The sequence below is a fragment of the Oxyura jamaicensis genome, chromosome 1 (assembly GCF_011077185.1).
Source record: "Oxyura jamaicensis isolate SHBP4307 breed ruddy duck chromosome 1, BPBGC_Ojam_1.0, whole genome shotgun sequence".
In the NCBI taxonomy this organism is placed as follows: Eukaryota; Metazoa; Chordata; class Aves; order Anseriformes; family Anatidae; genus Oxyura; species Oxyura jamaicensis.
Genome location: NC_048893.1, coordinates 125604216 through 125629878, shown reverse-complemented (window position 1 = coordinate 125629878; position 25663 = coordinate 125604216). Strand labels below are relative to the sequence as shown.

The window sequence follows — 25663 nt, the reverse complement described above, 5'->3', positions numbered from 1 at the left end:
TTTAGCTATCCCTCAGTTAGACAGCTTCGTCAGCTCCTTGCTGCTGTGAACCTGGAGCTCGGTGCAGGCTGAAAAACCTGCCTGAAAAGTGGGCCGCGTAACTGGGCGTTGGGCATCCACTGTGCTCCAGGCTAAGGTGGCTAAACCACTATCAATAGCCAATCTAGCTAGATTAAAGGTCGCTAGGGAATGCCTACACAAGCTGCAAACACACCCGTGGCTGAAGGGCAGACACGCTCTCAGATTTAACTAACGCACACCACAATAACCATGGGTTCGGTTCTCCAACACGTCACGCCGAGGCCTAGCTTGGAGGAGGGACTCTGCTGTTAACTGCATGCAGCAGCAGGAGAGATGTCAACACCAGGCAGATGAAAACCACAGACATTTGGGCCTGAGCTTCTGTGTGACCTTTAAACTGCTCTGTCTTTGAAAGTCTCTACCCCAGCCTCGCATAGGGCATGGCTGCCTTGTCACCCTTTTCTAGTTCACATTTATAACTTCATAGTGGGCATGGTTGCTATGATGGCTGACAGCTTTACCTAGCCAAAGTATGAAGAAATCGATGTTTCCTTGGTGTCTGTTTGTGTAACTCCAACTTCTAAGGAACCTAAACTACATTGTCCCTAACCCAGAGAGCCTAATTTATCTCTGAATTCCTGCAACCCAGTATCTACAACAACAGGAGTTTGGCTTGTCTCCACGTCCTTCTGTATTTACATAACTGTTAATGAGGGCACAACTGGAACAATAATCAGACTTTAATTACAGAGGCATGTAATAGCATTCACAACCCCTGATTTATCTTGTGACTTACTCTAAGTCCTCACTATTTTTTCTGTAAAAGAGTGAGGCAAGCTAAAAAGGAAGGTAAAAGAGTTCTGAAGGTTAAGGAGAAGAAAGGAAAAGAAAATAAAGAGGAAGGAGTGAGGGGAGAAGGGAAAAAGAGGTAGAGCTCTAACCAGGGAGCAAATGCCATCCTTTAAACCTATCGTAACAAGGGTTGTGACTCCAAATTGACTGAGAAATGTTCACTGACAGGGGGGTTTGAGTACATCAAAGGATCCCTAACTTTACAAGTAAGGTGCCTAAAAATGCTCACAAAGCCAAGAAAGGAGGCAGATACCAAGAGGATGAATTCAAAGTCAATAGTTCAATATCTATCTATCTTTAATCTGAAGCAATAGACAAGTGAGGTATAACTGCAAAACACAATGAGTATCTAGACGGATGAATCCTGGCTGGATTGTGAGCAAAAATAGATGAACTCTTGTGTACTTATATAGAAGAAAATGGTAACAGTCATTATCTCCAGTATGAACATCACTGTTGCTAAATCATCCTTGGTCTTAAGGGTATGCACAGCTTGCACCAACTTGTATAACTGAATAGACATTTGTTGTATTATGCATATCTAGCCTAGAGTTTCTCAAGAGAAAGATGTGACTACAGGTGACATCAACATCTTTAAACTTTCAAACTCTGGGAAATGTCTTGAGTAAGTGAAAGAACCTTATCTGCTCCTCCTGCACACCAGGAAAAAGTCTCTAGTGCAGTTGAGTACAAGGTAGCATCAGCTGACTCTTCAGTCAGAACAAAATGTTAAATATTTCCACATGGAATAGAAACAACGCAGCCTGTACTTTAAAACTTTCCATTTGCTCATCCAGCACAGTAGAGTCCTATGGCAATAAAACTGAAGTGGCTGCAAGCTAGATGGTGGCAGCAGAGCATCTTCAAGACATCGTGAAGACTGACACATCCTTCTTATGACCACATTTGCATCACAATGCATCAATTAGATGAGAAAATGTCTCATTTAATCTAGTGACTGTTACATTCTCAGAGACTGAAGCAGAAATACATGTTACAGACCTTGTCAGTTGAAGCCAAATTCATACAAGGTTATTTTCTGAAGTGGCCTTACCACAAAATAACCTTCAAGTGCTCCTGGAGAGCTCCACCCAACTCATCATGACAATTCTTTGAGGTAAGCAGCCTTTGTGAGAAAAGTAGGAAATGCAAGATTAATTTCATCTTTGCATTTCAGACAACAGGCTAGACTTTGCCAACATAAGCAGTCAGTGAAACTGAAGCCATGGCTTAATCTAATATATGGATATATATATATGGTTTCCCAACTGATCATATTGACCTAAAGCATAAATTAGCCATTGTCCTTTTTTTCTGGACATTTTAATTTTATCCAGTCAAAAAGAAACGTTCTTAGTCAAAAGTAATATAAAATACCTCAAATTGAAACACCTGCCTAATTCTGTTGTCCAGTCAAGGAGGTGATGCCTTGGAATAAGCAGAAACAACCCCTTGGGAACATTTTCTGTGCACAAGTCCCAAACTCTTGACCCACTAGATATGTCGAGAGTGACAACATCCCTGCCTCTCTAGGCCAGCAAGAAACTCAAAGAAGTCTTAAAAGATGCCAAGCCATAAAAACAAATAGCTTAATGCTGCCTAATACCCCCTCTCTGCCTCTTCCTGTCTTCATCAAAAACAAAGCAGTTTTTTCCAGGATCTTTTAGCAGTAAAAATACAGCAGAACAACTATTTTCACCCAGCATTTCTCACAAATTAAGACCCCACTGCTAATACAGACATTTTCACAAATAAGAGCAAATAATAGATGAGAGAGAACATACAGAGGAGTAGAAGCATGGAGGTTCAGAAGGAGCAAATTTTGCTACAAGTCCTAGACAAAATGAAGTTAGTTTTTGGGAGGTATGACAGCAAGAAGGTGCCAATAGAAGGGTTTATAGATTTATTTTCTACAAGTGATTTCCCTGCTTACTTTGTGACACCCTGAAGCAACATCCTTGAAGTAATATAAACATATATAATAGATGGTCTGAAAACAAGTACAGGGATCATCGTAACTGACCTTGCACCCTGAGAACATGCACATAGTGGTTTACAATGACAGCAGAGCCCCCACAAGTTAATCTCAGGATTTGTATCAAGTTGAGGGCACATTTACAGTCACACTCGGTAACCTGAAAATAAAATCCATCTGGTGCAACTTAAAGTTTGGGGATGAAATGTTTATTATTTACTTCTGGTTTAACTCCCTTAATATTCACAAACACTAGGCCAATAAAAGGATAAATCAGCTCCCTGACGTCAGCAGTGAAGAATTAATGATCTCTCTCTTGAGGATGTTTAGAGAAGTAAATGTATACTTTGAGGTGTATATATTACAAAGTTCATCTTTGGCTCTAACAGGATGATTTTTTTCACACTTAAAACACAAAAGTACTTCTACTCTTTTTTTTTTTTAAAAAAAAAAAAAAAAGCTTCCTGTCTTTATTACTTCCTATTGCTGTCGATAATGTATACTGACATAAAAATAGTTTTTTAATCTCACCTTCCATTTCCTATTGAAAATGCAATAAAAGATGGCCTGCCAAGTGGCTTTTGTGTAGATTTTTATACCCAAATTGATAGTTCTACTCCAGCTCAATCTGCCTGTTGAACCATGGTCAAATTAACACTTCATATCCATCATCATCTGGTCAGTGACCTACAGAAATTATCTATTTATCTCTAATTTCCCATTATCGAGACCTGGATTCAGAAAACCAGGTACCATCAAGACTTCTCAAAGGACAGGAAGAATCCTGAAGAGGCACAGAGAGTGCCCCAACTTTCTTTCACCTTTTTGTCTACTGTTTTCAGACCTACTTTAACATAAACACACATTTTTATTTTTATTTTTTATTTTTTTGAGCATCAAACCCCTGACTACTGTTACCCTGCTCTGCTACCAGCTGTACAAGTGTAAGATTCTGCAGATAACACAAAAAGCCTGAAGTATCACCTACCAGTCATGGCGTTCTGCAGTAGATGAGTTTACTTGGCCATGCAAAACATGAGATTTTACAAAGAGTATTTTACAATGTCACAACAGCTCTGAGTTAAATTCAGACCTCCTCATCCGTTTAAGAAATACTTTGTTGATGGCATTTGATGAATACACTATGAACTTAAGCCTCTAGCCCAGTCTTTTGGCAAGGCAGTTAATAAAAAAAAAATGTCTAGGCTTAGGAGGGTTGGAAAGCAATTTTATGTTCTTTAAAAGAAAATTAAAAAAAAATAAATAGGAAAAGACAAGAGACAAGTAAAATGATGAAATATTGTTAAATTTATATAAACTGCTAGGTTAATCTTTAAATGCAGTGAAGAAATTTGATAGGCAAATTTATAACATAAAAATTTAACACAATTTAGAATTTGAAATAATGCTTACTTACTAAAAGTACAAAAATGGGGAGAAAAAAAAAAAAAAAAAAAGACATAAGTCCAAAAGAAATTAAACCTAAAGAATCTAAAATCTTCTAGGAATCCATCACTCCTGTAGCAGGCTAGATAAAGGTAGCTGAAAATATAAAATTTTTGACAAGATTTAAAACACTGAAAAAAAAAATTACGTGATCTTCTTTCTGTACCTAAATCTTCAAGTCTTGTTCTTGTGATGGTTTATGTTTGACAGAATATTCTTCAGGAATAAGATCATTAAATATAAAAGAGAGGTAGTAAAGAGACTCTGAGTGTGGAACCTCTGCTCCTCTTCCCTGGTTCATGATTGCTCTGCTCCCTGGCCCTGTGTTAGATCACTCCAGTTAGCTCACTTCAAGACAACACACAGGCGTGGTTCTGGCAATAGTTCACTTCAGAGATCTCTTCATCAGTGAACAAGACCGTAGCAAGAGGATTCTCTGGTTCCCCTCACCCAGAGCTTTATGGAATCTCCAAGAAGGCTTTGCTTCCTCAAACATGCACAAGTGTCTTCCTGCCATGTCCCAAGTTATGCCATACACATAATTATGATCTAATAAATAAGTCATTAAGGTTAATGATGTTAAAAAAAGTCATAAAAATCATGGTTAATTATGATTTAAAAGCACAAGAACATCACGTGGAGGTCAGACAAGATGCCTGGCCAACTACTATATAGCTTGGTTTCAACCAACTGCTCAAAAATATTAGCCTGATGTGTTGGCCTGAAGCAATTTGGGCATGAGTTTCTTGGACTCAGGGAGAGGTCGTGTCAGCATTACACAGATAGTCCAAGCAACTACCAGAAACAGAAAATGTAAGCAATTAAGAATGTTTTGTGCAGACTGTCATTTTCTATGACCTATGATGCAATCAACAGTGACTATGGATTTTAGTTGTCTTCTGACATTGAGGGACCAGAGCAAATATAGTAGATGCATTTCAACAGATTACTTACAAATCTTTCTTCCAAGCTGGACTCCATGTTGAGAATATTTATTTGGCATGCATACCACCCCACCCACCATTGTTTTGAATACAATAAAGGGCACTCGAGAAAGCAGGACACAGCAAAAGAGCAGATGATACAGAAAGGGAATGAGAGGATACCAACATGATGTAGACTGATCAAGACTCAAAGTGAGTTAGGGTCACTACTTAGCTTCTCCTAAGAGAGACTATCGTCTCACCAGATGATCCCCAAAACTGGAAAAACAGGCAATACACAAGGCAAACTCTTCTGGAGATCAGTTAGCTTGTTAAGTGTAACTGCAGGCCTATTATTGTTCTCCTATTATTCTGTTTGGGGAACAAGAATAACTTTATTCTGGCTACTTAAATTTTCAGATTTTCAAAAGAGATTCTAAAGGAATGATCAGACTGAGTTAATCTGTTCCTGCTGATGTAAAGGGAAATGGAAAGGCCTTTCTTTCCAGTGTCGACTTCAAAATTAATAAAGAGATTGAGAGATTGATATGTATCATGAAAACCAATACAACAATGAGCAATTAGTACAAGCACAACAATTCAGGAATATTTAGGAAATTTTTGTTCCAAAACTTCAGAGAGCACGTTTACAAATGTATATATTAAAGGTTGCAAGAAGATACATGGAAGGTGATGAGCCCACGGTTACAGCTTATGGCAACAATGTCTACAACTCTCATCATGCAATTAAATAGGGCAGAGCTACCTTGTTCTCCGAGTGAACAGTTACCATCAGTCAATACACTACGTGATGACGTTCTGTTTTTTGTTTAGCATCATCAGTACCTTTGAAGAAAACAGACATTTAAATATGAAAATAAATTATAGGAACTGAGTTGTATATTATGAAAATATTTTTTTCAAAAATCTTCTGAAAATGATTTTGCTCAGAAATATTATTTATTACAATCAGTTTAAGATCTTAACAAGATTTTTTCTCAAACTTGTTCAAATTCATGCTTTCCCAAAGTCAACCCAGAATGTTTCAATAATGAAAGAAGGCCTTTTTGCCTCTGCTTGCAAGCTAGTTCTCTGCAGCCAACCTTTTTGTCCAACACTGGAAATGACCCCAAATCTTTTGCTGTTTAATGAACTATGGGTAAAAAAATGACTGAAATACTCTAATAAATACTTAAAAAGGCACGAGAAGATGATACAAATCAGAGGAGTTTGCAAGAAGTGTATAGTCTTACTCAAATAAAGCCTTATGTTCTTAGGGCATACATTGTCAGCACAGAACTGTACACAAGGTCCTTATTGTTACTCTGGATTCATTTCATATCATTTGAATATCTTTTTCCAAAGTGACACATATGATTTTATGTGAAGTAATCTGCAATTTGGGTATATAAGCAGTTCCCTCTTAATAAAGAACATATATGCTTCCTGGATGTTTCATTTTCTCAGATCCTTCCAGAGAAATCTGATTTATACATCACTAGAACCAGTTTGCCAAAGGAAATAAAATAAAATAAAATAACATAAAAGAGCTTCTGACTTTCTATGGGATTTTTCCTTTCCTTGTTCTTCTAAGGGTTGGATGGAGACACTAATGTTGTGATATGAAAGATCATTTCAAGTTACATACGAATCTAGCTCCTATGGCCTGTTGCCGGTCTGTCAATTTCTGGCTTCATGGTTGAATGGCAGAGCTTTGAGTATATCCTGAGACATTTAAGTCTGTTTACTGAAAACAAACAAACAGAAAAAAACACTAGCTATATAAGCCCAGATAATACATGTAAAATATGTTACTATTCACACATAAAGTACTTAAAAAAGACCCGCAAAGTAGCATCAAAGACAATTACATAAATGTTCACAGGCAATTTTTTCTGATACTTTATGAATTTGATTATTTTTTGTAAATCAAAAATGTTTTGAAAGACATTTTACATGTCTTTCATTTATAGATACAGCCAAATCAGATAAGAAATATTTTCCATTGCTTAACCTGTGCCAAGAATGCTAACACTACAGTTCATAAGGGTCTCAACTGAAAATAGCTATTCTAAGCATGTGGTTAAATTACAACATCTAAACATCAGCAAAAGCATGCAGATAGCTACCTGGGAAGGCTGGCTTTCATTTATAAGTGTAATATTTTCATAGAGTATGACAATTATTGGCTAGTTCCTATTGCGTCTGCTTCCCTCCAAGGCTGAGGATTAAGCAGTAATTCCCAACATTTTGAGGCATACAGACCAGACCAATTAAACAACAGCATATGTATTAAAAATCTGATGACTGCTTCTTGGTTGGAAGTACTGACCAGACTTATAGATTGTCTTACATCTCTTAGCAAGGGATTTAGGATTAAATACACTAATAGGGAAAAATAGAAATAAAAATTAAAATGTCCCTATGTTTGAATCACCCTGGTTATTCACCTAGTGCATAGATAACCAAAGTTTTCCTGAAGATGTTGTTTCATGCATTTGTAGGTATGAAACAGGACCTCAAATATCCTTGCCATGGCCACATGCTGCCCCCCTGTATGCTGGTGGGTATATCCCCAGAAAGAAACTGCAGCACCAAAATAGGCAGAAGACCATCCCAGTTCTCAAACAAGCAGCAGTCAGAAATGAGATAGGAATTCTCCACCCTGATCTGATTTCCACCTTCTGGGACATCAGAAAGCTTACAGCACGGCAATCTACATCAGTGACACTCTCCACAGCAGGCTGTGAAAACCACATAGTCACAATTTACAGCAGAAATCACCACCTGCAAGAGACTGATTTTTGTCAAACAGCAAAACAGTGGGATGCTACAACACAGTGCTGAGGCCATTCGGTTGGAAAGCTGCTTGCTAGGTCACGGCTTTTCTCCATCAGGTTGCTCACCAGGGGTGGTCCTGCAACAGTATGAAGGCAGGGGCACCCGCGGAGATGAAAGGGTGTAGAGCGGTGGGTCCAAAAACAGCTCCAGCATGTGGTAAAACAGATCTGATAGATGACTTGGAGCATGTAAATAATAATCTCTTGATATAAGCCTGTTCTGTGCACATTTTGTTTAAAACTCAGCAGTATCAACAATGTTCAGAGGCTGAGGAGGAAATGAAAGCAGTGAGCTGTCAATCGACTGACACATTTTTCTGCTCAGCCACAGACTGTTGTTATTTTTATTAAGAGCAGCATCTTACATATTTGCAAATCTTGTCATCTCATCTTTTGCCAGAAAATCATATTTGGAGAGCTGAACAGAAGCTCTGCGGAGAGTTCAATACAGACAGCTACCAACATACTCACCATCAGATTTAGTATGAATAGAGGGAGTCAGCACTGAAATACAGTGAGATGACAAAATCAAGGTTAGTGTACAGAGTTTTAAAAAAACTTACCGAGAGGTCAGCACTGGAGTGGGTTGGCTTGTTTCACAGGCTAGGACAGTGAGCTGCCCAGGCACAGGTGGCCTCTTTGGTTACTGTCTGCAAGCTTTTGGGTACTGCTGCCATCTGAGTGATGGGTAGTAAGAGGACATTTGCAGAGATGTATTTTTTCCTAATTCCCAAAACCACAGACACAAATGAGGCTATGTGACAAACTGAGGGAATTTTTAATGCTACCTTACGACTTGCTTTCACTGAGCAAGATATTTTTTGACAATGACCAGCTTCCCCAGGGGGAGTCCAGCACCTCCCTCAAAGGCAGTGCTAAGGGTACTTTTGTGTGTGCATGTAGGCCCTATCAGACAGCTCTGTATATGCTATTTCTTCTTATCTTTGTGCATATTTGTGTTTCTGCACCTATGAAGTCTAGCCTAACCTCTGAAATTCATTGCACTGAGCCCAATCACACAGTGTCAAAGGGAATTATTGGTAGCTATGGCTGGGTTCATTTCATCTAACTTTAGACTTCTACAAACAAGTATGTAGATTTATACCCAATTTTGTCTCTCTGAACTCCCTTTCTAATGGAGAGAAACAGAAAGTTTCAGGATGCTATTTACCTGACCAAGTACCTGCACATCCTTTAAAATGAGGACTGTGACCTCCACTTATTTCCCTCCATTGACTCTAAAGTGACTTTAGTAGGACCAGCTCAAGTGCTGTAAGCATCTCCTTCAGAGGTAAAGTCATGTAGTAGAATCAGGGTGTTTTCCAGAAGCATTTTTTCTTCTCCCCTTATACTGTCTGGAAAATGTCAGTTTCATGGAAACATTTTAAATTATTTTGCCACATAACCCAAAAGATCACTTATCACTTCTTACAGAATTCACAAAGTATCCCGTCTGGGTTTGTTGCTTCGTCTGAATAAAAATATTTCAGCCTCATGTCCTTCTTTCCTCAAAGGTGAAACAAGGTCTTCCAAAATTTTCTGCAGGTCCCTTAGGATTTTAGACATGTTGTCTGTTTCTTAAATAACTTTCAGTAACCCTGCTATTATTTTTATTGTTATTTAAAAAAAAAAAAAAAATACAAAAATTCCATGTAACTCTCCTTGGGGTAAAAATGCTTAAATCTGCCCTGTTTCTCCTCATAGTAGATATTTATCAGTTTCCTTTCCTGGCTGTAAAATATAATCACCACAATTCTATGCACTTTATCACTTCCCTCACAGAGATTCTATTGTATTAGTGCCAGAGCTTGCTTGGTTTCCTCTGTTAGGAGCACATTTTTTCCCACCTATGGTGATACCTTCTATTGTGAAATGCTTTACAACAACATGAGGCAGGTCTCCTGTTGATATAGTTTCAATATAGGTAACTTAATGCACCCTTGTTTTCCAAGAATTTCCACCCATGTCTGTCTCTTCTGAGATCTATCATGTAGCATTAACCTCTAGCAAAGGATTTCCCTGTAGATCATTTTACTCCCTGATTTGATCTCTTTCTTTTGGCAAAACATATTGCTTTCGTCTTTAGAAGCTTAACTTCCATCGTTATTTCCCCTTGTTTCCCAGTCACAATTTAACCATGCAGGCTGTGGTGGGGATTACTTTAAACTGAGAAAACAATTTTGTTCTGTATTGAACTATGCTGCTGTACTGCTGGGAGATGTGATTACATTTAATAGAAGCTGTGGCTTGCTATTTGAGATGTGTAGTAGTCTCACTGGAGATATTATACTGGATCTTACACACATATCTGTTATATGCCAAAACTCCACAACTGCTATGATTTCTAATACTAAAAGGTGTTAGAAGGAACTTCTTTTTAATTATTAATCAAATTCTGAAATGTGGTGTGCCCTTTGCACATTGAACTATGCTTTACTCTTTAATGCAGCCAAGTTAATATTGCTATCAAAATTCTAACTTTGCACTAAAGGGATTTCTGGTGTGTCAATTTTTCAATAAGTACAAGAGTGAGAAACATTCATATGTCTATAATATGTAAACATTCACTAACTACTAACGAGCTAACAAACACCACCTTTTCTTTTTCAGGGCTACTACTGTATCAGAAGTAAATCTGCATTAAATCACCTGATAGAAATCCCCCTAAATTATACTGACCACACTTCCTGCATTCCCTCCATGCGCTGTGTACAAGGAATCATTTCAATCCCTGGTGAACAGCTCTGACAGTGGGATATGGAGGCAAAGAACACAAGCTCTGAAGTTCTTAAAAATGTCATCTCTTCTTTAAAATGTCATCTCTTGTATTCTATGCCTTCCAAGTCCCCATTTTCCTCTTCTTTCTACTTTTTTATGTTTCTATTATTATTATTATTATTTTAACGAAGGGCATACCTTGGTAATTTTCTTTCACCTTTTTCTCCATCTCCCATACTTTTAATTCTAGAAATACATACTTTTGGAAAATCCCTATGACGCTTTGAAAATAACTTATTTCCACCCACCTTTAGCTCCCAAATCATGGTCTGATTCCTAAGTAACACTAGACTCCAAATCCCTCTCCCAACCCTTCCTTTATGAACATCTGTTTACACCAGTTCTAACCCACTTCTTCTGTTCTTACCTTGCAAATTGATTTTGGATGCCAGACAATCTGCTCCTCAAGCCAAATTACAGACTTGGTTTTGGCTCAGTACTGTTGGCTGATACAGTTCTCCAGAATGACTGAAAAGTGTGAAGTCAGTTCAGATCTCCAGAAATGGTATTACCACAGAGAACAATGCGACATCCTCCTGAAGGATTTGTTCTTAGAAAGGCACTCCAGGTTAAAGAAACATCTTCCAACTTCCCTGTCAGATGGACAGCCCTGTTGATTATGAAAACTGAAAGGATTTCACATATTTATCTTGCAAGGGACTGGTTAATTGTTTTGCATTTCTCTCACCTTAAGCAATAAAAATAACTCAGCCTTATTTGGTTTTGCTTATATCTGTTTTTGTCATTTGCAATTTTACATCATCACCATTTAACTAAACACTATGATATTTTGTCTGCGAAGATGTAGAAAAGTCTTCTCAGCATATATATATGTATATTTTAATATGAGAGCATTTTCAGCTCTCTTAGGTTTTAAAAATATTTTTTAAAACTCTCAAATGCTGGAACTAGATTTACAGGACATTGTTCACTGAAGTGTGCTCATGGAAAATAGAAAGCTAGGTGCTTCTCTCCTTCAATACACCAAGTCCACCATCAAAGCAACAAACATGCAGAAAGTACTGCAAGAGAGATAATACACCGAGGGAAAACTTAGACAAAATGAAACAAACAAACACTGTGATGTGAATACAAACACAAAGAACAGTTAGGATTCAATTTCTTTTTTAAGACATTTACAAGTAAAATAACAATAGTTTTAGCTGCAAAATAGCAAAAAGAAACTATCATTTAAATTAAACCTTACTCTACTTTTAGGTCTCCCTAAGGATATCTCATTGCATTGTTTCTCCTTCACCTTTTTTTAAGCAATTTTTTTTTGTGAATATAGTGATGGACAGAGAAAAAAGCAACACAGGGTGGTTATTTTAAAAAATGGGGACTATCCACATAGTATTAAGTTCACAGTCGTATTGATATTGAATTTATCTCAAAAGCAACAGGTCAAAAGTAACTCATTTTATAGCAACTAGAGTACTGCTCCATAACCTCCACTTATTGCATCTGTACATTCACAGAGAGCTGTGTTAGAAACTCCAGATCTGTGTAAAAATGTCCATGGGAGCTTCATTATGGAAGAAGCAGAAAAGTGAGTATATTTGTGATCAAAGGGATCTGCCAAATCAGAACCACCAACTCCCAACTCATCCATAACCAGGAGGTCATTCAAGAATAGCCAGTTTACTCTGGCCCTTTGCTAAATTTAACATATTTGCTCACTAGGTTCCTGTTACTTCATGTGCTCTTACCACCTCCACTCATTCGGCTAGCAATTCAAAGCCAAGATCTTGTAAGCTGATTACAGCAATTGAATATAGTCATGACCACTCAAATACAAGTCTATCCATACCCACCTGTATGATGCATATAATGTATAATTTGGAGTGATTCACTTCCCAACTTTATTATTGTTCTAATATGTCATTTGTGATCTGTGCCCATAAAGGCAAAACAGTTCACTGGTGTTGTTACACGCTTGTAATACTTGATATAATCTTGTTCCTCATCTGTTCTTTTTATATGAAAGTAGCTAACAACTGTATCTCATATGGTAAATAAGATCAATTTTTTATGCAAATCAAAACCACGGTAGTGGATAATAAAGATTTCACTTTTATATAGCTAGCAGGGAAAAATGTGTTACATATGTCAAAGAATTATGTGGTGCTGAGATTCTGCTAATCCTGAGGGCAATCTTTGACTGACATAACTAGTACATGGTCTGTGGAGACCTGTTCCCAAGAGGGGAGCTATCAGGCACATGAAGGCTGCAGGATGTGGCCCCGGCTTCTTTCCAAGCCATGTGGAATGCGCTGCTTCCAAACCCACAGCCTTGCTTCAGCTGCTTTGTACCGTGCAAAAACATCTGTTTTCTGTGACAGTGCAGGCAATGACCAGCTGCTTAACTCTTATATGTGCCTGTTTTAAATGAATTGCTCATGCAATTAAAGCAACTAGATCCCTGAAAAGTCGTCTCTAATGGGTCTGTGGTGATCTTTTTTTTTTCTTTCCATTCACTCCTGTGTGAATTCTCTGATGATAATTGTGCATGAAATTTTCCTTCTGAATTTAAGCCACCTGCAGCACCCTCTCTCATAGGATAGTAAGAGTGGAGTTCATACAGCATTCTTCCTTAGTAGAGGGCTCTGATAAAATCTCCATGCCTATTTGCAGGAAATTTGCATTTCCACTTGTGTAATTGTGAGCAACCTCAGCGTGGAGATCTGCTCCGTGTGGGACCCATGGGCTGCAGGGGGACAGCCTGCTCCACCAGGGGCCTCTCCACAAGCTGCAGGGGAACTGCTGCTGCCTGCCTGGAGCACCTCCTGCCCTCCTGCTGCACTGACCTGGGGGCTGCAGGGCTGCTTCTCTCAACATTTTCTCACTCCTCCCTCTCAGAGTTGTCCAACCGTTCTTTCCCTTCCTTCAGTCTGCTCTCTCAGAGGCCCACCCAGCGTCACTCCCTGGCTCGGCTCTGGCCAGCAGCAGGTCCCTTTTGGAGCCGACTGGAGCTGGCTCTGATGGGACACAGGGCATCTGCTGGGCTCTGCTCACAGAGGCCACCCCTGCACCACCCCAGCTACCAAAACCTTGCCACATAAGCCCAATACACAAATCGAGATATTCGGTTCCCATCTACAGGAATCCAGCTCTCAACAAGCACTGTGCTACTCTGTACCTGAAGCAGAATTTGGCACAAGTAACTGTCTTTTTTGATTTGTTTCCAAACAATGGGGATGAAGAACATTGCAAAAATAAGGTTTCTCACCCCGTAAAGTTGAAATTCTTCACCCTGCTATGACTCACACCCAGGTCAGTACTTTCCTCTTCTTCTCTCACTTTCCTACTCCCAAAAACGTACTAAGCTTCTTACCTTTTGGACATCTGCACAACCTTAGCTCTTTTTTTCATCCATCCTGAATCTCAGTTACACATTTTGTGTTTGCATGTGGCTAAGGAAGAAGTAGGGAAGAAAAATATTGTTTACATACATGGAAGCTATTTTTAACATGGTATACTGATCAGGTAAGACACTAAATTAATTTTAAAAATACACCATTAAATTGAAGAATAATATATATATACACACACTAGTTACATTCTACAAATTATCATTCCTCAATGACAGTTTGAGTGAATTTTCATATGTAGTGTATTTTAAAGAGCTTTCCAGACATAAATTGTTCCATTCCAGAATTAAATGAGAAATATATTAGTGAGAAAAGAGAGAGATCAGAAGGTACAAATAGAGTTCTATTTACATCAGACATGAAACATCTGTAGAGGTACAGGTTAGTTACTCCACCACATGCAGTATGCACAAAGGACTGTCTTTTTGCAGAGGGAAGGGTCAGTTAAGAAGAATGTAGAAGAGCTTGAAGGCACACTCTATTAACTGTCAGGTGCCTACTAAAATACACGTACCAATGATTATTACTGTGATAAAAAGTGACTGGCTTCCAAGAGAAGGTGTAGGACCACTGTTCAAAAACATTTTGCTTTCCATTGTTCCTCATAAGAATGCTCCAATATCCTAGATAAGCAGAATAATAGTTGAAGAAGATTTTCACATTTACAGCTGTGGTAATAATAACTACAATGACAGCTGCATAAACATAATGTGGAAATGGAGAAAGAAAAATTCCTAGTAAAACCGGAAGCCAAGACATCAAACAAACAAACAAGCAAACAAATAAAACAGATGGGAAATTTGGCTGACGTAGAAAACTTTTAGGTTAATATTTAGAACATTTCCTCACTCTGCATGTTTCAGAGGTGTCGCTTTTCCTTCAGATGGGTACACTGAGCAGAACTATGTAATGTCCCTCACAAAAGGAAAAGGTCATGGACAGCAGTTGCATTTCCTTTCTGCTCAACAGCTCCAGCACATCGTTTTTCTCTGTATTCTTGACCTATTTATGTATCTATGAACTCTTCAGTAAAGCAACAGGGAATTTGAAACAGGAGAGAAATTGATAGCATTTCAATTGATAGCTGTCACCATTCACATAGTGAAGTAAATTAAGGGAAACTTAGCGGAAATATAATTTTAAGCACCATTACTTTTCATGGGATATTCCACACTGGACTTCATAGATTACAGGCAAACTAGAGGAGTGACCACCCTTGGCCTGATACTCGTTGGCAAATGCTGGTGGTCAATGGGTTACCTCACATTGGTTGTCCTTTTAGAAATCAATAGTAACTATGAAACCTCATCCATGAAAGTGATGTGACCAGAACTTGAATAAATAAAACCAATGAAAATATCCACTAGGAATAGCAAAGCAGTAAAATAGTTTTTCCAATGGGTGTTTACTTGGCTTACTCTTATTTGGAAATATTTCTAGTTAAGAGGCAGTTCCAAATGTACATAAGAAAATCCTTTCATTTCCTCCTCCCCACTCCCCCCACCCAGTTAAATAAAAAGAGAGTGTAAGTCCATTTAAGTTAGATGCTTATGTTTTCCAAAATATACATCAGTCCTCCCAAAAAGAAAAGCAATGAAGGTTCTTTGGAACTGCCTAAAGTATTGTATAACAGCCCTGAGGTGCTCCTAAATTCATCTCTCTACAACAGAATAAAAGAAGCCCAGCTCATTCCTGTGAGGGACTGTCACATTATTAAGCCATTCATCTGCAATGAAGAGGGTTAAGAGGTCAACAGAAGACTGCCCAGGTTTAAATGCTGACAGACATTTTCTACCACGTCAGTGGAATTCTGCTGTTGAATTTGATCACCTTGCAATTTTGGTAGAACTTCTTCTTTTCAAAATGAACAATGTAGGGATTATTCCTGGAAAAATTGCTGCTGAGCTCATGTCCTTTTTTGCAGGCCAACTGAATTTAACAGACAAAGCAAAAGAAAAAAATAAATAAATACTTGTGACAGGTTTAACTGATTTTCATACAGAACCACATTTCTTCTTCAAGAATCCTAAAAAGGTCTAAAAGCTATTCAAAACTTATGCAGCTCTTCAGGTGAAGTCATTGTGGCTAAGTCATTATTAAATGTATTTTACTCATTGAACTCCTTAAAGACCACAGGAAGCTTCACAGTATTGCATGATGTTCACATACAGAACTGACCATAAACTGGCACTGAACTGGCTACAGAAGTCTGGACAGCAGTAAGAAGAAACACTTTCTTCCTTTTCCTCCGTGCTATCAGAGCCTATTCAAATACAACACATGATCATAGATATGATCTTTCCTGGTCTCTGAGGACTGATTTCAGCTACTTATGTTTGACAAATTGAGTATCCAGAAAAAGACCAAATGTATCTCAATGTGTAATGAACTGCGTAGTGGTCATTGGACATTTACAAGAGACTATCAACAAAGACTCTGTGTTCTGCCTGGACAGAACATGGACTCTCTGGCTAAGTGGTGACAAATTTCAGGAGTAAGATCCGCACTTGAAATTACCAAACCAAACCAACAAAACACGTCTTATAGATAACTTCTTGTAGGCCTTTGCAGCAGTACATTTTTTTATTCATACACATTGAATAAGAATTAAGGAAATTGAGTCCAGTCAGGTTTTGGTTTTCTCCAAGAATGGAGACTCCATCACCTCTAATACCAGGTTTGAAAATATGTCAGGAGAAGTAGTATGACATGTTTTCTTTTTTTTTTTTTTATTTTTTTTTCTTTTTTTCTCCTTACAGAGAATTACTAGATTTTGTGATATTATTAATTTCTGTTTTCCATTACATGTGGCAACCATAAAATCAATATACTTTAATCATTCATATTTAAAATAGAAATAGCTTATTTGGGGTATTATTTAATGCACATGCAGCCTGCTTAGTCAGATCTAAACTGCAGGCTGGTTAACATATTTTAGTATATACCCTAAGATTTAATTCTAAAATGTATCAAAGAAAGGCAGATGTGTTTTTTTTAAGAGTGAAAACTTCTATAGCAAAACCACCAAAAGTCTAAGCTGTAGTTTCATAGGTTCCTTACATGCAAAGGGTCATGTTTCCTTCTCCTGTGGCTCACATAGACTTCCCAGATCTTTTATTCTGGAAAGGGGATGGTGGACAGGATTTTCACTACTAATAAAGCCCCTGGTCAGCCTTGTTCTTGAGTCACTGATCCAACATGGTGAATCTGCCAGGGAACAGAGGAGTCCACAGAGCACCCTGGGCCCATGTGGGTAATGAATGAGCTAACTCCTAAGTAAGCATTAAATGAGATTAAAAATTGAAGCTCTTTAATATTCCTTCTTTCTGTTCTTGGAATTTTACTCATACAATTGCTATCACCTCCAGTAGATAGTTCCCTAACTAAGGACTGACCCAGTTCAGGAAAGGGCCCTTAGCAAGCAGTCTCACATAGAAACCAAAAGCACACTCTCAATACAGAAAATGCACATATCGGAACTGGACTAAACATAAAAAAAACCCTTTCTGAAATGAAGAATTACCTATATTGTATGCCCTTCAAAGAGTTTCCTTTCAGAAGTCTTTAATTTTATCACCCCTAACATTCTTTCCTTCCTTTCCTGGGTTTTATTTGTAAAGGTGTTCTTAATTATAAGAAGAAAGACATTGCCACACGTAAGCTCTGCAGCCTATTGAAATCACAGCTGCTCCAACAGGGAAACACTGGAGTTCCTAGCACAAGTATGAGCACACTAAATTCCCCTACTGGATATCAGAACTGATTTACTAACCTTTTTCAATATGTCCATTTTATTGCCAAACTGAACCAAAATAAAATTTAGAAAGTGAAGTAAAAAAGATGATAAAATATAGTAGGGTCTGCATACCAGAGCACACATAAATTTTTCAACATGTGGCTTCAAATGTACCCATAAGTATTTTACAATCATATTTTAAAGACATTTTTATTTAATGTTTTTTCTTCAAGCTTGTTCAATTTTTAACTTATATAGCATATTGTGTTTAATTTCCTGACCTAATTATAATTTGCAACACCATATCTTATGACATTATAAAAAAAAATGAATGTCTTCCTCTCAATTCTTTTTCTTCTAGTAATACTTCCTGACAGACTCAATAAACTAAGTCATTTGCATCCAGATACCATATTAGATTTAGTTATCAATAATTCCACAAATACACAGACTGTGTATTCAAAGAGAAATTCAGGTGGAAATCAGCCAAAATCTTCTCTACTCTCACTTCTGTACATGCAGTGTATTGGGCAGATCCATTCTTCTAACAGCTGCTTCTATAGGCTTTATTGGGATCTAGTCATCAAACCTTCTAGAATAATTATTTTTTTAAGTAAACAATGTGTTGATAATCACCTGTGCTTTTGTTTTGATCCACATATTGGAGTGCTAACCTCTTTCTTCACATACATTTATTTTTCTGTTCTACATCTCCTCCTTCCAGTTTTTCCCCTTCTCCCCCTTCCCCTCCCCTCAGTGCCAATGAATCATAACACAAAGATGGCATTCCACAACAATTCTCTCTTTTTAATTCATCTTTGCTCTCTCCCTAAATATTTGAAGTCTCAGACCCAACTTCACTCAAGCAGCTTTGCAGTAACGAAACACCTGGTTCCTCGCATATCAACCACGTGCAATTTTGCCATGTCCTGTACAAGTGCAAACACTTGTACAAGTGCAAATTCAAATGAACTACAACAATAACAGCAAACACGTCTTTATGGGTCCTAGAGAGGCTACAGTATGGCTTCATCTTACTTTAGGGCAAAGATCAGCACAGACAAATGGGGGAGTAAAGGAGCCAGCAAGGCAGTCCTGTTATGCTAAACAGTGGGCTCACCACAACATCAAGTTATTATTGGAGAAAAACAGCAAGGCAAGCTCTTGTAGAGAGGTTTGGAAATACAAGTTTCCCTCCATGTCTCTTATAATAAACAAGGATGAATTTTAAAATGTTGCACTCTTATGTATTTAAACATATAGCAGAAAAAGAAAGAAATGTGGGGAGAAGACAAAGATAGCCAAGACAATTCATAGTTTTATTCATATTAAATTTTACTTCACCTAACACAGGAAGTAATTTTAACCATTATTTCCCTGTCATTCTTCTATTGCTGACTGCTTCATGCTTTTCCACAGATATAATTTCTGTCGCACTCAGAGTCTATCAGTTGTATGTGGAAGACCAAAACTTCTCTTTGTATGTAAAACTCCTTTCAGTTAAACAGAATTTCATGAGTTCAAGATTCTTCCTATGTAGATACAAATGCAAAATTGTAACCTTAGATTATTGACTTTCAGGTAGGGATCCTACTTGTCTGATTCTATGAAGTGCAGAAAATATTTCAGACAGCTAAGAACTTCACAATAAAAAAAAATGCTCATGGGAGACAGCATTTAAGGACTGCAAGCCAGTGGTGTGATGGTGCAGAGACTGAGAAGGAAAAAATCTTTTTTTTTTTTTTTTTAAAGAGTCCTAATGACCTCCAAGTCAATCATTTCCTGACAGTTAACGACCAGATGGATTAAGACCTCCTCCAGATGGCCATTAACTGACAGGAAATAGCCGACTCATTGACTATTAGTACTTTAAACACCATTAGGATACTGCTCTTCATTAGTCCCATTCACATGATGTGGCTATGCACTGAGTATATGAATGTAGTAGAAAACCTTACTTTCAAAAGACACCAGAACACAGTGCAGGTATGAAAACAGCATAAACAGACGTGTTTCACTTACGCAGAGCTGTATTGCTTGTATTGCTGCTAGAAGCATAAGAATGTGACACTCATGGAAATCACTGAAGAGAGAGAGCTGTCATTGCAAACTTCCACACACGAATCCACTTACATGCCTGCTCTTATGTCCTGACAGGACCACCCCAAGGGGTGAAAGGTTAGTCTCCATGCCAAATCAACTCATGGTTTCCCTGCTAAGATGTCCAAAAAAGTATGTGACTATTGAGATTAGGTTACACGATCAGTATTAACTGGACTAAGAAAAAAATTCTGAAGCGCAAAAAGCATAAACATTTAGTTTTAGGGTACACACACACATTAACATATTCAAAGAGAGACTAAAATATCTCTTCCAAGCAATCTCTAGAAACAGAGAACTATATATTTTTTTAATCTTGTGTGGTATATACATATAACTACTTCTAGCTATTGACACAAAAAATTGCATATTAAAACTAACTGGACAATTCCTAATTAATCTGAGCCTGATTTATCATAAAATCTCCAAAATGAAAGATAGGTCATTAATCTGTCTTTGAAAATATATTTTTTTCTGATTATATATATATAAATATACATATTAATACGTATGAAGTGCAATTGATCTATTTGTGAAATTATAGGTAAAACAGTTTTGGAAAAATATTCTACTAATGTTCTTATGCAATGTAAGGTAACTAAAAAGCAGGGGAGCTAAGAAGGACTACCTTCAAAAGAACAGTGAGTACACCTAAAGCTATGTTAGTTCTATTATTTTTAACAAAAGCTACAAATACTCCCTCTCAAAATCATCAGCCAATCCTTTGCGGAAAGAAAGATAATCTCACTATATGTTTGCCACATTTAGATATCATTTTTGCAACACATTTTACACAAAGAGCATGTTAACCCTCAGCTTGGCTAGATAAAGCTAGTGAAGAAATTGCTTTTTTTTTTTTTTTTTTTTCTGCAAAATTAAACATCAATGATTTTGGACTTGGTGCCAGTGCTTCAAGGCTGTACCATTACAATTTGCAGGTCTGAAGATACACCCAAACGTTTTTGAGAAATATGCTATGTAACACTGTATGAACTAAAATTATTACAACACTTGGGTCCCCTGGAGGTCCTTGGTGCCAGCAAGGCCTTCTTAGCAAGCTCCCACATGCTGCATATTTCATTTTCCTGAGATTTGTGTCCCAATTATGCCAAAATTAGTTTCCATCACATGCTGCACATGTGCTAAATTATTGGACAGGTCTTGGTTGCACTGGGGCAAAGCTGTTATCTTGGAAAAGAGAAGACAACTTTATTATTACTTTCTTACTTTCTCCCCCCCCCCTTTTTTTTCTGCATTGTTTTACTACAGTAGAATATATTTTTGATATGTTTGCTGAAGTCTTCATAGCATGGAGATATAATTAAAAATAAAGTAATACTTTTAAAATAAATAAATAAATAAGGTAATTAAATGAATATCCCAAGAACTGCCAGAGGTTCTGTGGTGCTTTCTGAAATACAGAAAAACACAGAGAGAAATCCTACACTCCCAAAAGAAATCATTCTAATTGTGTCTGAAAACAGATTATTTATAGAGGAGAGGAGAAGGAATCTTTAGCAATGTCAACATGTATACATTACTAATTCCAGATATGACTATTGTGAGCTATTAAGCTAATCCGTCAGTGAATGGGGAGGTCTATTCAAAGAGTACGGGAACAACTGGGGCTCGCAAGCAGGCTGGGTAGTCATGAAGCATAATCCTAACACTTTAATATCACTTCTGCCATACAGCCTATCTTCCCAGGCCTCATAGCACAGTCAAAGTGCATGATTTTAGACCAGAGCTCTACTAACACAGCACTGCCTCTGACTGGCACTTACCAGTCCGTGGTGAATGATGGAGTCTGGGTTGCCTCTTCCACACATAGAGAGATGCTCCTTAGCACATGGGAGAAAACCCTGGATGATATGCTAAAGGCAAAATGGCACAGTTGGAAGAAGTAGGATTCCTTTTAGTCCATGCACTCATGCACTGGTATCAGAACAATTTCAGATAGCTGAAGCTCAGAACAGGCTTCCTATATAACAATGACTTATCTATCCCAGATGTACTATACAATTTTTCATATAGTTACTTGTTCTAGAGACTTACAAGCTTTTCTTCTTTACTTTCCCTCCTAGGCCTGTTCTGATGAGCAATCAACTGGTTTACTCAGTACTTGATTACCTCATCCCTTTTTTAGCAAACAAGAGTCCCTGCCAATTACAGGGTGCAGATGTCTTACAGTTTAATGCCAAAGAAGTAGAAAATGCTCCTCTGTGTACAGCCAAGAGAATTGTCAGAAACTTATTTATAATGAGGATCCATGACTTTAGTTCCAAATTTGAACAAGTTAGACATAACACAATCAAGTTATATCTGAATTTCACCTGCTTCTGGCAGACAGCATACACAGAATATTTTCTTACTTCACCTGGTGATGACAAAATAACTACTGACTTTAGTATGAACATAATTTCACTCATGTTTTTCAGATAAAGTAATCTATACCCTTAGGAATGCTAATATGGGGAAAACCTGACAATTACATTTTCCAGTTAATGTTATTGACAATAACATGAGCACAGATTTGTGTATACTGTAGCTGTGTGACTGAATATTCTTTCAGAATCAGTGGGGATATTTTACAAAACAGCAATCTGCAATGATAGTGCAATAAAAAGGTAGTTTTGAAGAGAGCATTGTGCACAACAAAATGGGAGACTGGGCTCTATGTCCAGCCCTTCCAATAAGTATCTGGGTTGGTAGACACTTCCTTATCTATAAACAGACCTAGTAATTGCTGGAGTGTCCCTTATTTTCCCCATTTTCTGATGTTTTCCAAGCATCTTTCCCCATTACTGGCTGAAGATATGTGAAAGACAAACAAATGGTAACAGGAAAAAAAAAAAAAAAAGTAATTCTTTTTTGTTAGGGAGGAAAAAAAATCAAGCCTACCACATGGACCTACTACGTTCCTGCCAGAGGGCAGTAAATGTCAACGCTGTCATATACTTCCTGCTTCTAAAATGAACTGCTTTTAATTCAGAACCATTAAACTTCACAGCAGTGGTAACCCCTTCCTGTGTGTTGTCTTTGCTTTGGGCCAGTCTCTTAAATCATTCAACTCTGCTGCATGCTAGAGACTGAATCCTCAACAAACGAACTATCCCTGCAGTCAGATTTCTGCAATAAGGCATTGCTTTGATCAGAGCCTTCCTTCTTTCCCCAAGGATGAGTTAACCCAATAAAAATGCATATCCTGCCCAAATGTTCATTTGCTCTCATTTATTCGTTCCTTAATACTAATAGCAAGATCACTGAATAAACTAACAACTGAGCCTGGGTATAAATATCCACCCCTCAATGGCCATTTGTCAAAGATGATCAAGGCCATACCACAATTCATGCTCTACTTGTAGGCTGGGCAGCTGCTGTTTTTCTTGCATTGGTTCAAAGGCACCCATTAAGAACAAGCATCTGGTCTTAGAGAGGGAGCAAGGGCATGAAATCTGAGCAGGATGAGTAGATACAAGTCTGAGTTTTTTTTATCTAGCTACAGATTCTCTTGTGCTCTGTCCCAGTATAGATTGTAAAATCCTCATTGGAAATGTAGCTATGTTTGTAGCTACAACTGCCAACCACTAAAGCCTTTGTTCAACAACCACTTGAATTAAGATCCAGTAGTGCAGGTTCTGACTTTCTTTTGTACCCCACTCATCAACATCCTTGGGACTGTGGAATAAAATAGTGAAAGGTCATCCATAAATGAGCTTGGTACAAAATAATGATCTTATTCTCTATTTTATTATATAAAGCAATAGTTGAAATCAGATGCTGTCTAGAGAGGTAGGCAGCCACAGTGTTCTTCCTCAAAGTCAAAACAAGCAACCTAGGAGAGGGTACAGAAGACAGCCACTAAGTGTTCAACATACTGTAGCTGCACACAAGTACTTTCACCTGATGAAAGACAAAGAGAAAATGTACCTGACCACTATCTTAGGAAAAAAAGGAAAAAATAAAAATAAAGGAGGGTTGTGGCTGTAAAAGCAAAGATATAAGGCAAATATAAGGCAAACAATTCATGCTATCTTTGCATCCTAGCTTCTGGATTTTCTTCTACCCTTATAGTATCTCTAACAAAGAGCTTGTATTTTCTTTCATAATTAGTGGTTTAGATTTACACTGGCTTAATCAGTGATGCTAGGGTTTATTTTTGTCTGTTTTGCTTGCATTTGATAACATATTTTAAAAATATATTAAATAATAAAACCCAGAAATTTAAAATATTTTAAAAAGAATTATTTAGATAAATATTTAAAGAGCAAGGAACTTTCTTATTTTTTATATAATACCTCTCACACATTAACACCAAAATCTGTCTGAAGTTTCTATGCAGAAATCCGGCTAAAATAATACCAAAAACTACTACTGTTCTATCACCTTGGTCATAAAATGTTCATTAAAAAATAGAACATTTTGGGTAATTAGGAGTCTCAGTCACAGCAGATAAGATCCCTGTCACAGCTTTGAATGTGCTGCCAGTTTGACAAAGATGATTAAGAGGCTTGAGCTGTTCCCATACCCTATATGTTTTTCCCATAGATAAGGGAAGCATCACAGCTGCAGAGCAATGAGAAGCTTGTGTTTAAATTTCTTATGTAAGAGAACCCATGGAAAACTGAAAGGCATCTACTGCAACGTTAGTGGTAGACTTATTTCAGTATGCATTCATATTTTTTTTCCCCTATAAAGGTTATTCGTAATAAAGACAATGAAGCCACAGAGCTGTATATCTCTGCAAAGCAGATAAACAGGGATGAAAATGAAGGAGCTGTCTATGACTGCCTTTTGTCATGCAGCAAGGGTGCCAGGAATGAGCTTATGTCAGAGGTAATGCGATGTTCAATTTTAGGGAGTTATTAACTAGTGATGACTAGTTAATAAACATCAATTCAGTCCTTCCATTGAGTTGACAGTTTAAATTGCAATGGCCTTACTAAGTATGAAAAATGCAAAAAGCCACGTGCGCTTGTGTAAAGAATCAAAGCAGCAATTATTGTCTGGCAAAGAAAGTCTCCCATGACACTTGTACTGAAAAAGATGACTACATTATTTTGGAAACAAATAGTTGACTCTTATCTCCATTTGATCAAGTATTTATAACCTTCAGAACATTTTTCTGTGACCCAAAAAAAGCTGGCACAGCAGTCAGAAATCATTGAGATTTTGTTTTGGATGGACAAAACAGCATCATAAGTTTGGCTTTAAAAGAAAAATCAAGTACTCTTCACCCCCAAGTTAAACCTACAGGGCATGAAGTGAAGTGGCAACACTGTCTTCAGAAGGGAAGGGGCTGGAGAAGGCAATGGCATTCTCCTTGTTGATGATGCTGTCTTCAAACTCCTTTTAGTCCTGTCCAACATATCAAAGAGGAATAGGAGTTCCCAAGCTTATGTGAATATGCCATCTTCATGAGATATATATTTTATTATGTTCATAGTAGGGGCAACTGCTGCTCCATTTCTGTGTCAGGGCCTGCAAAAGGGTGTGGGAAGACAGGTTTCCTGCCTTATCTGACACTGACTGAAGAAGGAGATGGCAGCAGCAGCCCCTCCAGGCCATGCGTCATTCATGAGCACAGGAAGAGGCATTTGACTGTAGTTCATCTCTCATGT

General features: G+C 37.7%; 1 protein-coding gene across 2 annotated transcripts in view; it reads right to left on the bottom strand.

Moving 5' to 3' along the window:
• VEGFD (vascular endothelial growth factor D) overlaps positions 1 to 22098 on the bottom strand; it is a 56870-nt gene extending 34772 nt beyond the window's left edge. Inside the window, exons 1-2 of one of the 2 annotated variants that reach the window (XM_035327498.1) lie at positions 22081 to 22098; positions 21827 to 21916 (exon numbers count right to left, since the gene is read on the bottom strand). In XM_035327498.1, coding sequence (XP_035183389.1) covers positions 21827 to 21871 — 45 coding nt within the window. In that variant the 5' untranslated portion in view covers positions 21872 to 21916; positions 22081 to 22098. Of the gene's footprint in view, positions 1 to 7713; positions 7777 to 21826; positions 21917 to 22080 lie in introns of those variants that run through there. The other variant, XM_035327415.1, reaches the window with a different exon arrangement.
• Between the last annotated feature and the right edge of the window lie 3565 nt (positions 22099 to 25663).